Source organism: Hemitrygon akajei, chromosome 7, assembly GCF_048418815.1.
Source record: "Hemitrygon akajei chromosome 7, sHemAka1.3, whole genome shotgun sequence".
Taxonomy (NCBI): Eukaryota; Metazoa; Chordata; class Chondrichthyes; order Myliobatiformes; family Dasyatidae; genus Hemitrygon; species Hemitrygon akajei.
Genome location: NC_133130.1, coordinates 127,568,700 through 127,589,824, shown reverse-complemented (window position 1 = coordinate 127,589,824; position 21,125 = coordinate 127,568,700). Strand labels below are relative to the sequence as shown.

General features: G+C 40.0%; 1 protein-coding gene across 7 annotated transcripts in view; it reads left to right on the top strand.

Annotated features, from left to right (window-relative positions):
* fbrsl1 (fibrosin-like 1) overlaps positions 1 to 21,125 on the top strand; it is a 994,182-nt gene that overhangs the window by 930,515 nt on the left and 42,542 nt on the right. For 5 of the 7 annotated variants that reach the window (XM_073051934.1, XM_073051933.1, XM_073051932.1 and 2 more), the window contains 4 exons: positions 12,456 to 12,727; positions 14,860 to 15,020; positions 17,055 to 17,105; positions 18,960 to 19,055. In XM_073051934.1, the coding sequence (XP_072908035.1) occupies positions 12,456 to 12,727; positions 14,860 to 15,020; positions 17,055 to 17,105; positions 18,960 to 19,055 (580 nt within the window). The remainder of the gene's footprint in view (positions 1 to 12,455; positions 12,728 to 14,859; positions 15,021 to 17,054; positions 17,106 to 18,959; positions 19,056 to 21,125) is intronic. The other 2 variants (XM_073051929.1, XM_073051931.1) reach the window with 2 other exon arrangements.

The window sequence follows — 21,125 nt, the reverse complement described above, 5'->3', positions numbered from 1 at the left end:
GGGGTTCCCAACCTAGGGTCCTCAGAATCTTCGGTTAATGGTAGTGGTCCATGGCATTTAAAAAGGCTGGGAACCTCTGGTTTAGAAGGATATGGGTCAAACGCAGGTAAATGTGGCTAGTTGGGGAAGGCATCTTGGTTAGCATAAGTGCCTCGGTTCTTTACTGTCTGCATCCTGCCCTGGTTTAACTTTCTAAAAAGGCATCTTTGCCTTGCCCAAATTAAATTCCATCAGCCATTCCTTTATCTAGATCCTGTTGCAACCTTAGACAACCTTCTCCACCATCCACCACACACCAATTTTGATGTCATCAGCAAATTTACTCATCAGGGCTTCCCAGGGTTGAAATGTCTAATACTAGAGGACATGCATTGAAGGTGAGAGGAGGTAGGTTAAAAGGGGATGTGAGGGCTAAGTTTTTTATACTCAAGGAGTGGTGGATGTCTGGAATACACTGCCTGGTATGGTGGTAGGTAGGAGGAATTAGTGTTTGGATGGTTTTGATTTGCTTTTAACTGGTTCAGCATAACATTGTGGGCTGAACAACCTGTTCCTGTACTGTTCTGTGTTCTAGTTTAAAAACTCAGAATTAATTGGCAAAATAATCTTTGATAGATGGTCATACAGTCGCTAAATATGCTACTGATTAGTTTCATCTCATTTGCTCCCATATTCCCCGTACATTCTGTAACTTGCTGTAACACTGCAGCAGCTTACAATGTCCTGCATTGGCCATCAGTGGGACTAGGCAGTTTAAATGGCTCGACACGAACTAGATGAGCTGAAAGGCCTGTTTCTGACTATCAATCTGCACATCTCTAGAACGTGGGAGGAAACTGAAACAACACTGAGTCATGATTGAACCCAGGTTTTTTTTTAGAGGTACAGCACAGTAACAGGACCTTCTGGCCCAACAAGCCTGCGCTGCCCATTAATACCCATGTGACCAGTTAACCTACTAACCTGTACATCTTTGCATGTAGGAAGAAACCAGAGTACCCGAAAGAATGTACAGTACTGCATCAAAGTCCTGGGCACAAATATATAGTTAGGGTGCCTAAGACTTCTGCACAGTACTGTAGTTGTCAACATGGTGCGGAGAGTGAGTTTGTAAATCTGGTGAGGGCAAAGGTTGTCGGGAATGGCAAGGGTGGAATCCTGCAGGAGAGGTGTGGGACAAATGGCAGATGAGTGCAAGGGGCAAGGGGTGGCACGGGTGCAGGCACCAGGCAAGATCATTTGATTCCAAATAATTGGTTTATTGATCATTAGAGAGTGTCTCTGTGGTGCTTCCCACTCCCTCCCCTCTCCCTTCCCCTTTTCCCAACCGTGATTCCCCTCTCCCTGCCCCCTTCCCACTCTCAGTCCACAATAGAGACCCATGTCAGAATCAGTTTATCATCACTCACATATGGCATGAAATTTGTTACTTTTGCGCAGCAGTACAGGACAATACATAAATCTATACAGTACTGTGCAAAGGTCTTGGGCATCCTAGCTGCTTATGTGTGCTTAAAACTTTGCATAGTAGTGTAGTACAAATAGTGGTGGATTTGAACAAGGTCGCAGGCCCTATTAGACTACCCTCAGCACTACTGTGCTGCTCCTAATTATCAAAGATTCAAAGTACATTTATTTATCAAAGTATATACATTTATTTATCAAACTATTTATGCAGTATATAACCCTGAGATTCGTCTTCCCACAAAGAGCCACCAAACAAAAAAAACACCTTTCAAAGAAAACATTACACGCCCAACACACAAAAAAAACAAATTGCGGAAATGACAAAATTGAGCGAAAAGCACTGAATATAAAACATCAAACCACAGAGTCATTGAAACAGTCTGGGAATATTCAGTTTAGTTCAGTTCAATTCAGTTGAGCGCTGAATCATTTATTGACTGCAGGCCGCAGAGCTAGTCCGCCCCGATCAAAATCACACCAAGTAACAGTAAAAAAAAAAGGAGAAACTAGAAGCAGATCATAACATGAACTATGGAGTTCAGTCTACAAACTGGGTTGATTAAACCTTGCCCAAGACTCAAGACTCCTGCAGCATCGAACGAGAGAGAAATTGGTCAAATGCAGGCACTGTCATCCAGCAGCAACGAGCGAGAGGGTGAGAAAGAGACCAGTCACATGTAGGCCGACAACACTAAACACCCACTCACCTTCCACTCTCACTCTCGTTGACTTCAATCATATGATTTTCTAAATGTCTTGGTAGTATTGTGACCTTGGCATTTGATTCCAGCTTTTTCCATTAAATAATGCCACTGTAACTGGTCTCTGATACCCTATTTTTACATTAATTCATTTCTAAAACAGCAATATGTTGCTATCCAATCCACTGCGACTGTTTCAATTTCTAAGGGAGCTTGGAACTTCACCCTAAATGCATTCACTTTTCCTGCAGCTGTTACTTTTTTAAAAAATACAGCTCATCAGATTGAAGGGATTTGTCAGTTTTTAGAACTTATTTTACCTTCTCCAGTATTTTTATGCACTAATATTAATTACGAGTTCATTGTTCTTATTAAATCATTGCCATCCCTTTACTTGTTTTGTCTATTGTGCATCCCAGCTTGGCACAACATTGTGGGCCAAAGGGCCTGATCCCGTGTTGTCCATTTGTCGCTCTAAAAACAAAGATGCAAGAAGCACTTGGCATGTCAGGCTGCACCTGTGGCAAGGGAAGCAGAGTTAATGTTTTAAATCAACGTCCCTTTATCAGAACTGAGGTGGAGAGGGGTAGTGGTGGGGAACGGAGTGTGGAAAGTGGCAGATAGATCAAAGGGAATATCTGTGAATATGGGAGGCTGAATATTTCTACTGTTTATGGAGCTGCTTCATTAATGAGGACACAGAGAGACAGAGGGGAAAACACACAAAGGTGAATTGAAAAGTTGTAGCTCAAACCCAAACCAAAAGGAAAATGTTGGGAGTGGCAAGCCGATCAAATCAAATGTATGAAGAGAAAATTTGAGTTAATATTTTTGACTCCATTTTTTTCTCTCCCTCAGACATTACCAGATCTCATGTGCATTTCCAACGTCCTCCTTTTAGTTTCAACTTTCATAAGCAATTCTAACCTTCATTTCACAGCTTTTACATGCCCCTTTCTACTTCCTTTATTAATCTATCTGTATACCCTCAGAGACCCTGATCTTAAGCTATATGGTATGTTTACTTTGTCCTATTAGTCCCAATGAAAACAAACTTATTTTCTTATTTCCCAGTTCTACTGAAGGAACTTTAACCTGGAATATAATCTTGGTTTCTCCTGCCACTGATTCTGTCTGATCTGCTGAGTGTTTCAAACATGTGCAAGTTACTTTTTTTTTTGGTTTTTTTAGAATTATCTTCAGAGTAATAAAGCACTACAGCACAGGAAGACTTCAACCCATCTAATCTGTGCCAAACAATAATTCTGTCTAGGCCCATTCACCTGGACCCGTAGCCTTCCATATCCCTCCCATTCATGTCCTATGGAAACTTCTCTTAAATGATACAATCAAACCTGCACCCACCACTTCTGCTGGCAGTTTGTTCCACATTCGCACCGCCCACTGAGTGAATAAGCTCTCCCGTCCCCCCCAGGTTCACCTTCAGTGTTTCACCTTTTACCCTCAACCTATGACCTCTAGTCTTCATCTCACCCAACCTCAATGGAAAAAGCCTGTTTGCATTTACCCTCTATATCTTCATATCCATGTACTTATCCAAACTTCCATTAAATGTTGAAATTGAACTCATATCCACCTCTTTCACTGGCATTCTCACCACCCTTTGAGTCAAGACGTTCCTTCTCATGTTCTTCTTAATATTTCACCTTAACTCATTTGTTGATTCATCATCATCATCGTTGTGTGTAATGGGTGATCATGGTCTTTGACAGTGATTGTTCTTGGCAAATTTTTCTACAGAAGTGGTTTTCCAATGCCACCTTCTGGGCAGTGTCTTTACAAGCCTGGTGACGCCAGCCATTATCAATACTCTTCAGAGATTGTATGCCTGGTGTCAGTGGTCACATAACCAGGACTTGTGATATGCACCAGCTGCTCAAACGACCATCCACCCCCTGCTCCATGGCTTCATGTGACCTTGATCTGGGGGGAGGTTGAGAGAGGGGCTAAGCAGGTGCTACACCTTGTCCAATGGTGACCTGTAGGCTAGCAGAGAGGAGGAGCACCTTACAACTCGTTTGGTGGAGACATATCTTTACACTGCCACCTGATCTGTTGATTAGAATGTATTAAAATAAATGAATTTTTGTTTACCCCTGATCAAACCTTTGCCATTTTTAACCTACCCCCTTTATAATGGCTTCAGTTTTAAGTTTAGAACTTACGTTTCTAACTGAAGTATTTTCTGGTTGTCTTATGGCAAAAGGTAAACTGCTGAAAGAATTTGGTGGCTTGGGCAGCATCTGTGAAAGTAAAGAAATGATCAATGTTTCAGGTCGAGACACTGCATTGGCCCTGACCCGAATTGTTGATTATACTTCCCACATTTCTTCATTAGCTCCAGATTCTAGCATTTGCAGCCTGTTGTGACTCCATGGATATTTTGTATTTGGATCTGTTTGTTCTGCTGTCTAACTGGCAAAAGTACTGGTTAGAAATGAATCCCAGCTGGGGCATCAATCCCATTACCTTCATTGTAAGATGCTTTTATATTTACTTATAGGACAGAGAAAGGTGCCTGCTTTAAGAGCACACCTATCAGTCTTGTTCCTCTACTTTTCCCATGAAACATAGCAGAATTAGGCATTTTAGTGCATCAGGTCTGCTCTGTCATTCATCTAATTTATTATCCCTCTCAACCCAAAGGGTGCCTTTGACACCCTTAAGAATTAAATACCCATCTTCTTTCAGGACCCTTAGCTCCCAGTGGAGCATCGGCCATCAATGACCTCCCATCTCCAACGTCCTCACAAAGTTGATGGCATGGTTGGAATTCATCAATGTTTTTGTAATCTATTGTATCCACAGTACAGGGGATTGGCCTGTAGATCTTCTCCAGAGCCCTGTTGGTTAACCTTACCTGTTTTCACCTCTCACAATGGAAATGTAGGGTTGGACTTTGAGAGGCAAGAAACAACTTAGAACCTTCACTTTAAATATACCCAGTGAAGGCCTCCATGACCGTCTGTGGCAATGAATTCCACTGATTCACCACCCTCTGGAGAAATTCCTCCACATTTCTGTTCTAAAAATCAATGATATCATCAAAACTGATTAAAAGCTGGATTTTTGTAGAGATAATCAAATTTATAATTGAAGAAAGGCTATTTGTCTGTACTATAACTGAAATTAATTTACAAGCAGAAACGTTGCATTTGGGGGAGAAAAGCAAGCAGAATGAGACAAAACAAAGCTAAGAGACTGGTCTTCCAATGTTAGTGCTGCAAGTACCTTTCTAATCAGGAACCTTTCAACCTCTGCTTTCAATATACCCAATGACTTGGCAACACATTCCACAGATTCACCACCCTCAGGCAAAAGAAGTTCCTCTCACCTGCCCGACCCCACCTTACTTCTGCTGACAAGGTCGGGTCAAGCTCAGATTGTGGTAGAGAGCTATGTGGCAGCAGTACCATTTGGCGCCAGGCCATTATGCCATCTCGAAGTTAATGTTCTCTGCAGTCGATGCTGTTGGGGACTGGGGACTCATAAATTATTCTGACATTTTATTGTGTCCGTTGTTATCTCTTATCTCCAACTATTCTGATTCCACTTCCAGACTTTGACCAGCTAATTTAATACCTCTCCACTTAACTCAGTATCATATTTTGTTTGATAATGCACCCATTAGGTATACTGGAATATTTTTTCAATGTTAGGGGAACCATATAATTCTTTGCAAATGCAGGTTGATATAATTATGCAGCCATCCCATTACTTTCATTCTTGTTCTCCTCAATAATTGTAACCTAAGGAGAGATATTTTTTTGGAAATATTAGTTTATCTTGGACTAAGGGAAGTTTGGACTTGTCTATCTATTTATGATACACATCTAAGGTAGATGAGAACATTTTACACCATAGTCAGAAGTTTATATTAGCTTGAGTGTCTTATTTATTTGAATCCTGCTATCAAATACAAATGTGCACTCAGTGGCCACTTTATTTGATCTACCTATACACCTCATTTACGCAAATATTTAATCAGCAAATCATGTAGCAGCAACTCAGTGCATAAAAGCATGCAGACTTGGCAAAGAGGTTCATTTGTTGTTCAGACCAAACATCAAAATGGGGAAGAAATTACCTTGACCATAGAATGATTGTTGGTGTTAGACAGGATGGTTTGACTATCTCAGAAATTGCTGATCTCCTTGGAATTTCACATACAAGTTTACAGAGAATGGTGCAAAAAACATCCAGTGAGTGGCAGTTCCGTTGGCAAAAACAATTAACCACGCATTACAACAGTGATGTGCAGAAGATCATCTCTGCATGCACGACACATCGAACCTTGATGTGAATGAACTACAGCAACAGAAGACCACACTGGATTCCACTCCTGTGGCTACTTTTGTTCAGTACATTCCTGTATCTAACAAAGTGACTACTGAGTATAGTTCATTGAGTTCTCCAATTTGCCAAGACTGGCATCCATACCTGACTGTGTTCTGTAATTTTAGAAATGATTTTGTCAGCTTAAATCGAGCTCTCTTTACTTTCAAATATCCAAAACACTGGAAAACTACAAAGCTAAATTTTTACATCTATTGTTAAATTACTCCAGCTCAAATAGCTTAAAACCACACAATTATCTCATTAAAAAAAATCAGTTTTGCATAGTGAAGTATAATGTACTTATCAAACAAATTAACTGCAAATTAATTTACTTTTTCACTGCCAACAGTAGAAAGTAATCTCTCCTCCAGAAAAGACACCTCAGCTTCCTTGAACGTGCTTAGACAATTTAAAATAAAATCACAGAAAACTCACATCACAGATTCAATCCATTCTATTTGTTTAAGCTGAGAAATGGTCCCAAAATTAATCCTGATTTTCAACATTAAGCGTGTGTTTTTATACTGTAGATCATGTCTCCAAGTACACATCCAAGCTTTTTTTCTAAGTGTAATCAAGATTTCTGCTTCTATTGCTCTTTCAAGTAGTTTCAGACTCCTACAGCCCATTTGGTGGGAAAAAAATGCCTCATTTCTCTTCTGATCTTTCTACCAATCATTTAAAGTCTGTATTACATAGTTTTTAACCTCTCTGTTAGAGGATGTTTTTTTTCCAGTTTGTTCCTTCTGTAATCCTTCACAATTTTTAATGCTTTCATGTGTGGTAGAACAAAGGGATCTAGGAATACAGATCTATAATCTGTTGAAGGTGGCCTCACAAGTAGATAAGTTTGTAAAGAAAGCTTTTGACACATTGGCCTTCATAAGTCAAAGTGTTGAGTACAGGAAATGGGATGATATGTTGAAGTTGAATAAGACATTGGTGAGGCTGAATTTGGTGTATTGTGTGCAATTTTGGTCACCTACTTACAGGAAAGATGTAAATAAGATTGAAAGACTACAGAGAAAAATTACAAGGATATTGCTGAGACTGGAGGATCCGAGTTATAAGACTGAATAAGTCAGGACTTTATTCATTGGAACATAGAAAATTGAGAGAAGATTTGATAGAGGCATGCAAAATTATGAGGGGTATTGATAGGGTAAAAGTAAGCAGCTTTTTTCCACTAAGGTTGGGTGGGGCTACACTCAGAGGTCATGGGTTAAGGGTGAAAGGTGAAAAGTTTAAGGGGAACATGGGGGAAACACCTTCACTCAGAGGGTCAAGAGAGCGTGGAATGAGCTACCAGCACAAGTGGTGCATGTGAGCTCAATTTCAACTTTCAAGCCAAGTTTGGATAGATACATGGATAGTAAGGATATGGAGGACTCTGGTCCTGGTGCAGATCGATGGTCTAGGAAGTTTAAATAACTTCAGGATAGAGTAGATGGGCTGGAAGGGCTGCTCTCTGTGCTGTACTTTTCTATGACTGACTCTATACTATACCACCAGGAAGAATGCTTACCATTGTGCCATCCCATGCCTTTGCGTTGGAAGGTCAGATCACCTGGCTGTACTTCTGCTCTTCGCCTACAGGCAGAGTCTAAAAAATGCAGAACCAGTGGTGGGGACCAAGAAGGTATGGTCAAGAGAGGCAGAGGAGTGCTGATGGGACTGCTTTGAGATGGTGGACTGGACAATATTCAGGGATTCATCTTTGGATCTGAATGAATATGCCTCAGTTATCACCAAAACCTAACTAGCTGAACATGTGCCTTCGAGAACATACTGGATATACCCAAACCAAAAGCCGTGGATGAACCAGAAGATTTGTAGTCTGCTGAGGGTTCAACTGCTGGCATTCAAGACCGGTGGTCCAGAACTATACAAGAAGTCTAGGTGCAACTTATATAAGGCTATTCTAAAAGGAAAAAAAATCCAATTGAAGTTAGAGATGGAATCAGATACCATGGATGACTTCCTCATAGTATTTCCGAATTGGGTGCTTAAAACTGTGTGAGATCAGATGGAAGACTTCATCCTGTCATGACTCATGGCAATGGCCAAAGTCTGAAAGATGCTTATCTGGAGTATTTTATTTGTTGATAATTCTGCCTTTATAACCTCTGACAACAATCTTCTATATGAACTTGTGATTTACCTTTCAAGAGCTTATCAAGCACTTGCCATCTGATTAACAACGAAAGTCATTAACTGAGTCCTAAAGAAGGGTCTCGACCTAAGAGGTCGACTGTCTATTCATTTCCACAGATGCTTCCTGAGCTCCTGAGTTCTGCCGGCATTTTGTGTCGTTTTGAATCTTCAGCATCTTCAGAATCTCTTGTGTTTATGAATATTGTTGTGGTAGGAAGCAAGTTACACAAGATGCATTAATCATCTATAACGAGAACCATTTAGAAATAAATCAAATGTTCAGCTGCCTAAATGCTGCAGAAACCATCAACAATTTTCAGAATTCGCTGAAGAAGTTGTTGGCCTTCAGCAGAAAGAGCAGAGAAACACAGTCTACCATCAAAAACAAATTACACTCATGTTTGGATAAGAAATACAAGTGACTTTTATGTGCTTTTCGTTCTGTATTTTAGATGACTGCAACACAGGCATCACTTTTCCATTCCCTGCTTATCACACCCCACGCTTGAGTGACTCTCTCCGTCTTTCGTAAAGTTAGCTGCAAAATATACTTTTAACAAGCTTAACCACTTCCTCCGTCTCCACACCCAGGTTAGCCACTTTGTCTCTAATAGGCCCACTCTATTATCATCGCACTTCTTGTGTATTTATAAAACATTTTTGAATTTTCTTCAGTTTTGCTTATTATATTTCCATGCCCTCTTTTTGTTTTACCAATGTATCTCTTGATTTCTTCGCTACACCTTCCATCCTCTCCTACCGTGTTCTGCTGTAAGTTAGTTCATGTTGTCTGACTTAGATTTTTAATTTCAGCGATCAACTGTATTCACTATATACAGTACTGTGCAAAAAGTTCTGGGCGCGCGCATGCGCGCACACACACATACATATATATATATATCTAGGGTGCCTGAGACTTTTGCACTGTATTGTATATACTACAATATAGAGAGTATGGGAGAGTGTAGGGATGAAAATAGTAATTTTATGTATTGCACTGTACTGTTGCAGCACAAAGAAAAAAAATTGTGACATATGAGTGATGATAAACTTGATTCTGATATGGGTCTCAACTGAAGGGGGCAGGGAGAGGAGTATCATGGTTGGGTGGAAGGGAGAGGGAAGGGAGTGGGAAGGACCAGGGAGACATTCTCTAATGATCAATAAACCAATTGTTTGGAATCAAATCACCTTGCTGGTATCTCAGGGCTGGATGTGTCTGCACCCATGCCCAATCCCTCTCCCCCCCCCCCCCCCCCCCCCAGTCCTTGGCACTCCTCTGCCAGCTGTCCCACACCCTTCCTGTGGGCACTCCTGCCTCACCATTCCCAAAATCCTTTGCTCCCACTAGAGTTACAAGCTTTCTCTCCGCTGCACATTGACAAATACAGTACTGTGCAAAAGTCTGGCTGCATGTATGTATGTATGTGCCTAAGTCTTTTGCACAGTCCTGTATATTTGGAATTGGCTGTAGTGTGTACATAGTTATACTGCATCTTGCTGAATTATGATTGCTTGTCTAAGTGTGCTCTTCCATTGATACTATATCAATAGAGCTGGGATCAGCTAGTTTGTGGGCAGACATGCTGGTGCCTTTGGGGAAGGCCTGAACTTGGACCTCTTGCTGCTCCTGTTGACAGTGCTTCCTGTACATAAACCAGTCAAGCAAAATGCACTGGAGTTCCCACGTGATGCAGGCTGTGCATTCTGTGCAATGAGATGCTTTGACATGAGTCTTATTAGATCAGCTTGCTGAAGATAAATAGATGATTTAAAACTGAACGTATTCATCAGCAACCCATCCACCAGTTTGTGCTGACAACAACCAGCCATTCATCTTGCCTGTCTATAATGTCACCTCTCTTTATCTGAACTCCTCTTTCTCTTATTATTAATTTTTATTGTGCTGTTTTATCTCTGTTCCCATATCTCTTTCCCCTTCTCTTTGAAGCAATGGACAGCATAGCTTTCTTAACCACACCACATTCCTGTATGTTCTACAGAAGCAATACCCCCCTCAAACTGGATTGTTTGTGCCTTGTGACATCAAAATTTTGGACTTTATTCCCTGGAGCCTAGTAGAATGAGGGGAGAATTGATAGAGATTTATAAAATTATGAGGGATATAAATAAGGTAAATCCAAGCAGGATTTATTTCACCGAGGTTGGGCAAGACTAGATCTAGAGGTCATGGGGTAAAGGTGAATGGTGAAATATTTAAGGGAAACTTCTTCACTCAGAAGGTGGTGAGAATGTGGAGCAAGCTGTCAATGGAAGTGGTAGAGGTGGGTTTGATTGCAACATTTAAGGGAAGTTTGGATAGGTATGTGGATGGAAGGTGTATGGAGGGCTGTGGCCCAGCTGCATGTCTGTGGGACCAGGCAGGGTGCAGAAGAAGTTCACCACGATGCTGCCTGACTAAGAGGGCATGTGCTATCCTGAGAGGCTGGATAAGCTTGGATTGTTCTCTCTGAGCACTGGAGGCTGAGGGGAGATCTGATAGAGGCTTATACAATTATGAGAGGCATATGTGGACAGGGAGCATCTGTTTCCCAGGGTTGAAATGTCTTAATACCAGAGGGCATGCATTGAAGGTGAGGGAGTAGATTCAAGAAGGATATGAGGGGTACGTTTTTTTACTTGGAGAGTGGCGGATGCCTGGAATGCGCTGCCTGGTATGGTGGTAAAGGCAAATACATTAGAGACTTTTAAGAGATGTTTAGATAGGCACATGGATTTGAGGAAGATGGTGGGATATGAACATTGTGTAGGCCGGAGGGATTAGTGTTTGGGTTTTTTGACTTGCTTTTTAGCTGGCTTGGCACAACATTGTGAGCCACTGGCCTGTTCCTGTGCTGTCCTGTTCTATGTTCTATGAACAGTTTGGCATAGAGTAGATGGGCTGAAGAGCCTGTTTCTGTGGTGTGGTACCCTGTGACTAAAATTAAAACTTTAAGAGCTCTAGAACTTGGACCCTGTGCTATTTTAAGATGTTAACATCTTTAGCTATGTTTGTAAGGTATTAATGTGTGTTTGAATCAAATGTCACATTATTTGTACAGTATATTTAACTGCTGTTAATTGTCATTTCATCTCTCCAATCATAATGTAATCGGCGAAGACTCATCCTGATTTTAGGATTGATGACAACTTCCAATATACATTTTCAATGTACAATTATACCAGAGAGTGCAACATCTTGCATAAGAGGACTGATATTTAACTGTAAACAAACCGTCCCAACCCAACCCAAAATTATTCAGAACACCAATATCATATAGTATAGAGAAAGTGGTTTTAACTAACTGGGATAAGATCAGAAAAAAAAGTGCTGGAGAACCATATTTTATAAGAGTGCTTGTCTAGTACTGATAATTCCAGATCACTAGAGTAATTAACCAATCTCATTAAAAATTTACTCATACCCTCCTTCCAGCCCCAATAACTCAACCGATAAATGCAACTTAAAGCCAGTGCGACGCACACACAAAGTGTCAGAGGAACTCAGCATCTATGGAGGGGAATAAACGGCGTTTTGGGACGTGTTCCTGTATCAGGACAGCAATTTAAAACTGCAGTCACTGGCAAATTTAGCATATTTGATGGGATTTGTGACATTTAATTTTGTAAAAATTGATTAACTCCATGTTGTTTTAAACATATATCTGCAGTGGAAATATCACTATTTTATAGCAAGAACTTGGAACATAAGTGTGATGTTTTGAGTCGGGATTTATGGAGTACGTTTACTAACAATCTCATTTTCTTCCCCAGCAGCAGGAGCAGCAGTGCCAGCAGTGCTGCAAGCATCAGCCTACCCAAACACCTGCCTTCATCCCCACAGATCCATCCCCACCATTCATCCACTCCAGTCCTGCCCCTGTCAATTCCAAACCTCGCTACCTCACATAACTTCTCCCTGAGGCCTCAGACTCATCCTCACCACCACGCCATGTTTGCAACACCAGCTACCTTACCACCACCACCTCCTTTAACGTCAAACAGCCTCGTTGTACCAGGTCACCCTGCAGGACCTGGCTATTCAGGTAGGTGTAAATTCTTATTCCCCCGGGTACTTTTGTAATTGTGCAATGATGTTGAAGATTTTATTTATTAATATTCTTAGTTCCTTTTGAATTCCCAGAAAATGGTCATTTTTAATTTTGAAAGTTACAAGATTTCTCTCGATATGGCCCCGCTTTACTGTTCTAAAAGTGAGAATAATTCCTCAGTACTGAACCCAATGGAAAAGAAGTGATTTAAAAGTTAAGGGGAACTTATTGCATGAAGTATCACTTTATCCATGACTTACCAAATCATATTGGCTTCTGAATGTCACGTAACTGAATAATGTACAAAAGAAACAAGATGTAATCAAAGGTTAATTTAATTAACATGAAGGACTTTTATTTGGTCTAAATGTTTTAGCATCTCAAATTAGTGATAACGATTTTCATTTAATTGCAAATATCCTAGCCTTCAGAGCTTCACATCTAGTAAAGGTTTAAGAAGTCCTCTTTGACAAGTGAACTAAATTAATTGATAATGCCAATAGGAGATGCCACTGAGAAAGGTGTTGAATTTCACTTGTCCCACCCAAAGAACCTGAATTTATCTAATTAAGGGAGGGGCCAGCAGGTGGAAGAGGAAATTGAAAGAATAGATAAGTTCTCTTTGACCTCAGTTAAAAAGCAGCATTGGCAAAGCCTGTTCTACCCATTAAGAGAAAATATGTAACTCATTTGGAGAGTCCTGGATTAACAAAGTATTTGATTGCCTTCATGATATTCTGTAGTCTTAAAATCATAATGTCATAGAACACTACAGCACAGAAACAGCCCCTTTTGCCCATCTAGTCCATACTGATCTATTATTCTGTGTAGTCCCATCGACCTGCCCCTGGACCATAGCCTTCCATACCCCTCCCATCCATATACCTATCCGAATTTCTCTTAAACGTTGAATCAACCCACATCCACCACTTCCACTGGCAGCTTATTCCACACTCTCGCCACCCCACGACTGAAGAAGTAAGCCCTCAGGTTTCCCTTAAATATTTCACTTTTCACCCTTAACCTAGGACTAGGTTCTACTCTCCCCAAACCTCAGTGGGAAAAGTCTGCTTACATTTACCCTATCTATAGCCCTCATAATTTTAATATACCTCTATCAAATTTCCCCTCTTCTTTTAGGCTCTAGGGAGAAAATGTGAGAGTGGAAATTAATACACCCTTTTTGATTTAGTGAAACGGGTAGCTTATTGCAAAATCTTTGTGATGGTCATTGTGCGTATTTAAAATTGATTCCCCTTTGTGTTTCATTTTCTGAGAGCTTTGAATGTATTATTGATGTTCAACAATCTTTATTCAACAAGCTAAATTATTTTTTGTAATGCAGTGTCATATTTGAATAATTGTGCCAAATACCAAGTAAAACATTCAAAAGTAGTGTAAAATTAAATCCCGCATATCCTTCATTGTAAGTTTTCAAGACATCTCCAAAAATATCTGGGAACCATTTGCCTAGGATGTTGCATTGATAATTAATAAGAATCTAGAATTTCATCCCTAGAGTTTCAATTGTAGTTTAACTACTCCATTCATTTTTAAAAGAGTAATGACATTTAATAAGTACTATTTCAAGTGTGTTAATCTCGCAAGGTAACATAATTCAAATTGATTTTTGTCTTTGAAGCTGTATTTGATGCGATTGTCTGAAATGGTGTCAAGAAACATGTCCTCATAAGAGCACCTAACAATTTTGTTCCATTAAAAATGCATGTTTTCTGCATGCCGCTAATGTTGCTATGCTACCAGTAGAGAAAGAGATTCAAGTATTCATAAGTGTGGGTTGCTTCAAACGCCGAGATCAAGCTCTAAAATGCTACTATAACAGTAGTCAAGCAATTACTGCTGTAGATATTCATGTTATAGCCCAAAATGCCCTACTCCAATTTAGATTTATTACCTTCCAATGGTGCTAATTTATCTAAAAATACAAGAAACTCATTTCAAATAGTGCTATTGCTGCCTGCTCTTATGGTGACAAGTACGTTGTCTTGGCTATCTCCTTTAAAAGGTGAATTTTGTGTGTGTGTGTGTGTGCGTGCGTGTGTGTTTCTCATTTCCCCAGTTTGTTTTCTGCTGGGATGACTCATATGGTTCTCTTCTGTCTTTAGATACCAGCCTGTTGATTTCATTCAACCAACCAATCATGTATTGTCAGCCTCAGTCGGGAATTCTGATTGGTGCTTTGTCACAGGCATCTCTGTTACCTCCACCAATGAGTCCTCACGTAGAAAACCACCACAGCATGACCTGCAGAAACAGGGAATGCCAGGTGAATATTTGGCCTTTTCTTTCCAACTGACTGGCCCACGGCCCTTGTGTTTCTTTTCTCTCTTCCAGAGCATGAGCTACTGAGGCAGGAGCTGAACAACCGTTTTTTGGTTCAGAGTTCCGACAGGGCAGGGTCGCTGGCCCCGCCACCAATCTTGAGGGCAGAGTTCCACCAGCATCAGCACATGCATCAGCACACACATCAGCACACGTTTGCTCCTTTCCCTGCGAGTCTGCCACCGACTCCACTCATGCCGCCCACTGCACCATCTATGGTGCATACCCCAGGCAGAAAAGTGAGGATAAGTAGAGCATCTCTTGAATCCCCCTCTCCCCCCCTTACAAAAAAAATTCCTTACATCTCTTTTGCCATAGTGACCACTGGTTGGCTAATGTGGTTCTTAAAAATAAAAGTGCCAGTAGCACTAATTTTTCTTTTCCAATGCTCCTGTGATACCTTTTGACCATACAACCATGCGAAAGGTTGCATGTGTTTTTGAGATATGTATATTCTGACTCGTACCTATTGGCAATGACCGTGAATTATTATTTTCAATGAGTAGTCTTTGATAATGTATTTAATGTTTGACTAATTAATGGCCCCAGCTTAAATTACCAATTAAAAAATTATTTCAGAACTTGATCCAGAAGCATCATGCCTTCACAGGCATCCTTTAGTAGTAAACCAACCCAAACTGTTTGAAGGTGTATGGTCAAAAGACTAAGAAATTACATATCCTCTCTAGCCCTTAGAACTCAATTATTCTGTGCCTTATTACAACGGCGAAGGTTTAAATTTTAGTTCACTGAAAGTGTTTCTTCATCAGTATAAAATGATTGAATTATGATCTTAAAAATAAGCTTTTTTTTGGCCAATGCGAACTAGCAAAATGTGAAATACCACAGTAGCCCAGTGTGGATGAATAAAGTATAATATATCCACAGTGCTGTCTTTGTACATATTTTTGTGAACTGTAAACGGTAGCATTCCTTTAACTTCTGACACACAAACACTTTTTTAAAAAGAAGAGAGAATTGTAAATATATGATTAAAATCATCCTGTGCCTGTAGAATCAGGTGGCACTGTGGCGTAGTGGTTAGCACAACGCTTTACGGTACAGGTGACCCAAAGTTCAATTCCCACCACTGTCTGTACAGAGTTTGTAAGTTCTCCCCCAGGACTGTGTGAATTTCCTCTGGGTTCTCCAGTTTCCTCCCACAGTCCGAAGATGTTGGTAGGTTAATTGATCATTGTAAATTGTCCCATGATTAGGCCAGAATTAGATTGGGGGATTGCTGGGTGGCACAGCTTGATAGGCTGGAAATGCCTATTCCATGCTGTATCTCAATAATAAATATATTCAGTTGGCTATTGAGCCTTTAATCTGACTAGTATTTTTTCATTGAATTTCTTCAGTTGAAAGACTAATTTGCCATTTGTGTGTGCAAACTTAATGCATGCCTACTTTCTTTTAAATGCATTTCCAAATTTTCTAAAAATGTGTTTAAGACAAATATTTTTCAATTTCAGTATTTTTAATGTGAAATATATACCATGTGGTCTAATTATGGCCGTAAAGAAGTGTGTGTATAATCTACCACAGTATGTTTTTGTGATTAATGTTGTTTATACTCACTAAGTGGCAGACATCTGGTAATGGCTATAATTAATGAAATTATGCATGTGTTCTGTATACATAGTTATTATATTCAGCAACAGCTGCCATGCCAAATGGCTCTGTGTGAAGACTTTCCATTTCTTAATGTTTCTTAATTGTTTAAAGATGGAATATGTAGAAATAGTCATTAAAAGCTGTTTATTGATTTCTGATTTTTAAGTTGCTATAGTTCCTACCAAGCTGTGAATGACCAGAAATCCAATAATATTGATCAATAATTAGCCTATATTTTGTGCAATCATCAGAAGATGTATTTAACTCATTTGACAGCCGCAAAACTGCATAATGACCTGTTTTAGATGCTGGAAAAAGAGCACAAATTCTGTTACAACTTGTTTTTTCCTCTTCCTTTCAGTTTGAAAAGTATTCACCAAAAATAGAAAATCCTTTCTATCGACATTCTAGTGTGAGTGTCCTCTTTTTCTTGAGAATTCATTGTGCGTGTTTCAGCCCGCACCCAGTTTTAAAAAAAAATGTCATTTTGATCAAGCGTCATTTCATTTGTTAAATTTGAAGTTTCTACTCTTGTGGTTTCTATTACATCTGCAGTTCATAAATAAGTTTAAATTTGTATTTCTAACAGAGACTGTCCACATTAGACTGAGTGATTTTTATAACTTAAAAGCAATGCCACTATCTTCAATTTCAAAGTTCAAAGTAAATTTTATTATCAAAGTACAAATATGTCACCATATTTAGCTCTGAGATTCATTTTCTTGTGGCCATACTCAATAAATTTATAGTACAGTAACCATAACAGAATCAGTGAAAGACACATCTATAGAGGTTTGTCAAAGCTTTAGATGTCATGCGATTCTCCGCAAGCTCCTAAGGAAGTAGAGGTGCTGTCATGCTCTCTTCATAATTGCACCTGTGTACCGGGCCTAGGACAAGTCCTCCAAGATAATAACACCCAGGAACTTAAAATTGCTAACCTCTGGTTTCCTGCTGAAGTCAATAATCAGCTCCTTGGTCTTGCTGACATTGAGTAAGAGGTTGGTGTTATGACACCACTTAGCCAGTCATCCTCTACAATACAATACTGTGATTCATTTTCTTGTGGGCATACTCAGCAAATCTATAGAAAGTAACTATATCAGAATCAATGAAATATTGCCCAGCTGGGGTGATCAAGAAGAGTGCAGAAGTCAACAAACAGTGCAAATGCAAATATAAATAAATAAACAATAAATATTCAGAAAATGAGATGAAGAGTCCTAGAAAGTGAGTCCATTGGTTGTGCTTACATTTTAATGATGGGCAAGTGAAGTTATCCCCTTTTGTTCAGGAGCACGATGGTTGAGGGGTAGTAACTGTTCCTGAATCTGGTGGTGTGAATGCTGAAACTCTTGTACCTTCTTCCTGATGGCGGCAGTGGGAAGAGAGCATACAAAAATGTAGTTCAGTATCATTGCACATCCATAACGTTGGTGGTGAGGCGTTTTCTCTCAATTCAGACTATTTCCACATTCAGACCTGTATTCTGATATAGTTTGAAATTAAGTTGGACAGCATAATTACATTAGATGCTGTTCTCACTCAGACTACATTAAGGAAAAAGGGCATTAAAACCTATATCAGTATTCTGCAAATAACATTTTAAAAGAATGAGGGAAAGGGATAAGACCATAAGATATAAGAGCAGAATTAGGCCAGTTAGCCCGTCAAGTCTGCTGTGCCATTTTATCATGGGTGATCAATTTCCCTCCTGGCTTCTCCCCATATCCTTTTGTGCCCCAACTAATAAAAAACCTTATCAAGTTCTTCCTTAAATATACCCATTGCCTTGGCTTCCACAGCCACCTGTGGCAAAAAATTCCAGAAATTCACTATTCCCTGGCAAAAGAAATTCTCCCTCATCTCAGTTCTAAATGGATGCCTCTCTATTCTGAGGCTGTGTCCTCTGGTCTTATACTCTCTCCACCATAAGAAACATCCTCTCCAAATGTATTCTATAAGCATCCAACATCATCATGCCTTTTCTAGACTTCAGTGAAGTTGTAAGTGCTGTTTCATGCACTAGACTTGTAATGTTCCATATTGCAGAAATATAAGTAGTTCTACACTTCATGTTCTAAATCCAGTTAAGTGCTTTGCGTAAACATTACCTGATGTAGCATAATTTTAGATGGTAACATACACCAACCAATTGCCAGCAGTAGATGTTCAGTAGCTAGGAGTGTGGCTTTTGACTTAATTACGTTATATGACTTCCTCAAATTGAAAATAACTTCATATTTCTTATTGATTTGATTTTTAGTTCTTCCCACCATACGCTCCAACAATGCCAGGAATGCCATCCATGATTCCCCATTCAGGTCCCTTTGGGTCACTTCAGGGAGCATTTCAGCCCAAGGTATGTAAAACTTATATTTTGTGGGCATTAAAGGTGCTCATTTTTCAAAATTGTTCTCTGGGTGATGTTGGTAGTACTAGAGAGGTGGACTGACAATGCCAGTTCGTTCTTTTCAAGATTCAAAGGTTCATTTATTATCAAAATACATCTGCAGTATACAAACCCAAGATTTGTTTTCTCCAGATAGCCACAGAACAAAGAAAATCAAAGAAGTCATTGAAAGACATCAAACCCAACCCCCTGCACAAAAAGAAACAAAAACTCGCAAACCCCAACTTCTTCCTTTGCTCAGAACATCAAACCCCAAACCCCTCCCTCACACAAAACACTAACATTGCTCCATACGGAAAAACAGCAGCTAGAACATCAAACCCCAAACCCTCAACCCCCTCCCTCACACAAAACACTACCATTGCTCCATACGGAAAAACAGCAGCTAGAACATCAAACCCCAAACCCCTCCCTCACACAAAACACTAACATTGCTCCATATGGAAAAACAGCAGCTAGAACATCAAACCCCAAACCCTCAACGCCGTCCCTCACACAAAACACTAACATTGCTCCATACGGAAAAACAGCAGCTAGAACATCAAACCCCAAACCCCTCCCTCACACAAAACACTAACATTGCTCCATACGGAAAAACAGCAGCTAGAACATCAAACCCCAAACCCTCAACACCCTCCCTCACACAAAACACTAACATTGCTCCATACGGAAAAACAGCAGCTAGAACATCAAACCCCTAACCCTCAACCCCCTCCCTCACACAAAACACTAACATTGCTCCATACGGAAAAACAGCAGCTAGAACATCAAACCCCAAACCCTCAACACCCTCCCTCACACAAAACACTAACATTGCTCCATACGGAAAAACAGCAGCTAGAACATTAAACCCCAAACCCTCAACACCCTCCCTCACACAAAACACTAACATTGCTCCATACGGAAAAACAGCAGCTAGAACATCAAACCCCAAACCCTCAATGCTGTCCCTCACACAAAACACTAACATTGCTCCATACGGAAAAACAGCAGCTAGAACATCAAACCCCAAACCCTCAACGCTGTCCCTCACACAAAACACTAACATTGCTCCATACGGAAAAACAGCAGCTAGAACATCAAACCCCAAACCCTCAACCCCCTCACACAAAACACTAACATTGCTCCATACGGAAAAACAGCAGCTAGAACATCAAACCCCAAACCCTCAACGCCCTCCCTCACACAAAACACTAACCTGCACAGAAAACCAGCAATAAGAACATCACATCTCAAACCCCAATCTCCTCCCTTGCACGCAAAATAACTAGCATATCACTTCACACAGAAAATAGCGACAGGGACAGCAAACCCTGTACCCCAATCCCCACAACGCCAACTGGAAGCAAGAAAGAATGGGCAAAACACAGAAAACTGAAGGAGACCAATTTGAATTACAGTCTGTAGTCCAACTATAAACCTCAGAATTTCAGTAACATCCTTTGACGGCATTGAGAGCAACTGCTGGAATGCAGTGGCCTTCCAAAGAGAGGAGCTTTTCTGCCCCTTCCTGAACTTTAATGGTGGCATATTAAATTTGTCCTGAGTGATTATCTTAAGTTTTGGGAGATGATTCAGGCAACTGTATCTAAATTGCCCAGCAATATTAAGGGAAAGTGGTGATGAATTTTCGAATTATAATTATCAGTTTATATCAAGTCAAGATTTGCTATAAGCTTTCTGCATAACCTTTGTTAATAAATGGTTATTGTACACCCACGGTGATTGATGTTGTTAACCTATGATTATGCTAAAGATCAGTAAGTACAGCATTTTCTAGGCATATAATTCAGGAAAAAAAATGTATCTGTCAGAGGGAGACTGGTTTGATCTGCAAATTTACACATAATTTGCATGCCAACTTGAGTAGACAAGAAGGCCCTGAGGGTAAACTACAGAAGGTTAATAATACTTGACCCATCTTTGGAGTCAAAAATCCTGTGGCTGATGCATTGTAATGGTAGAAACTATTTCAAACAAGCAAATTACCTTGTTCTGTAGAGCAGATGATTTTTTTTG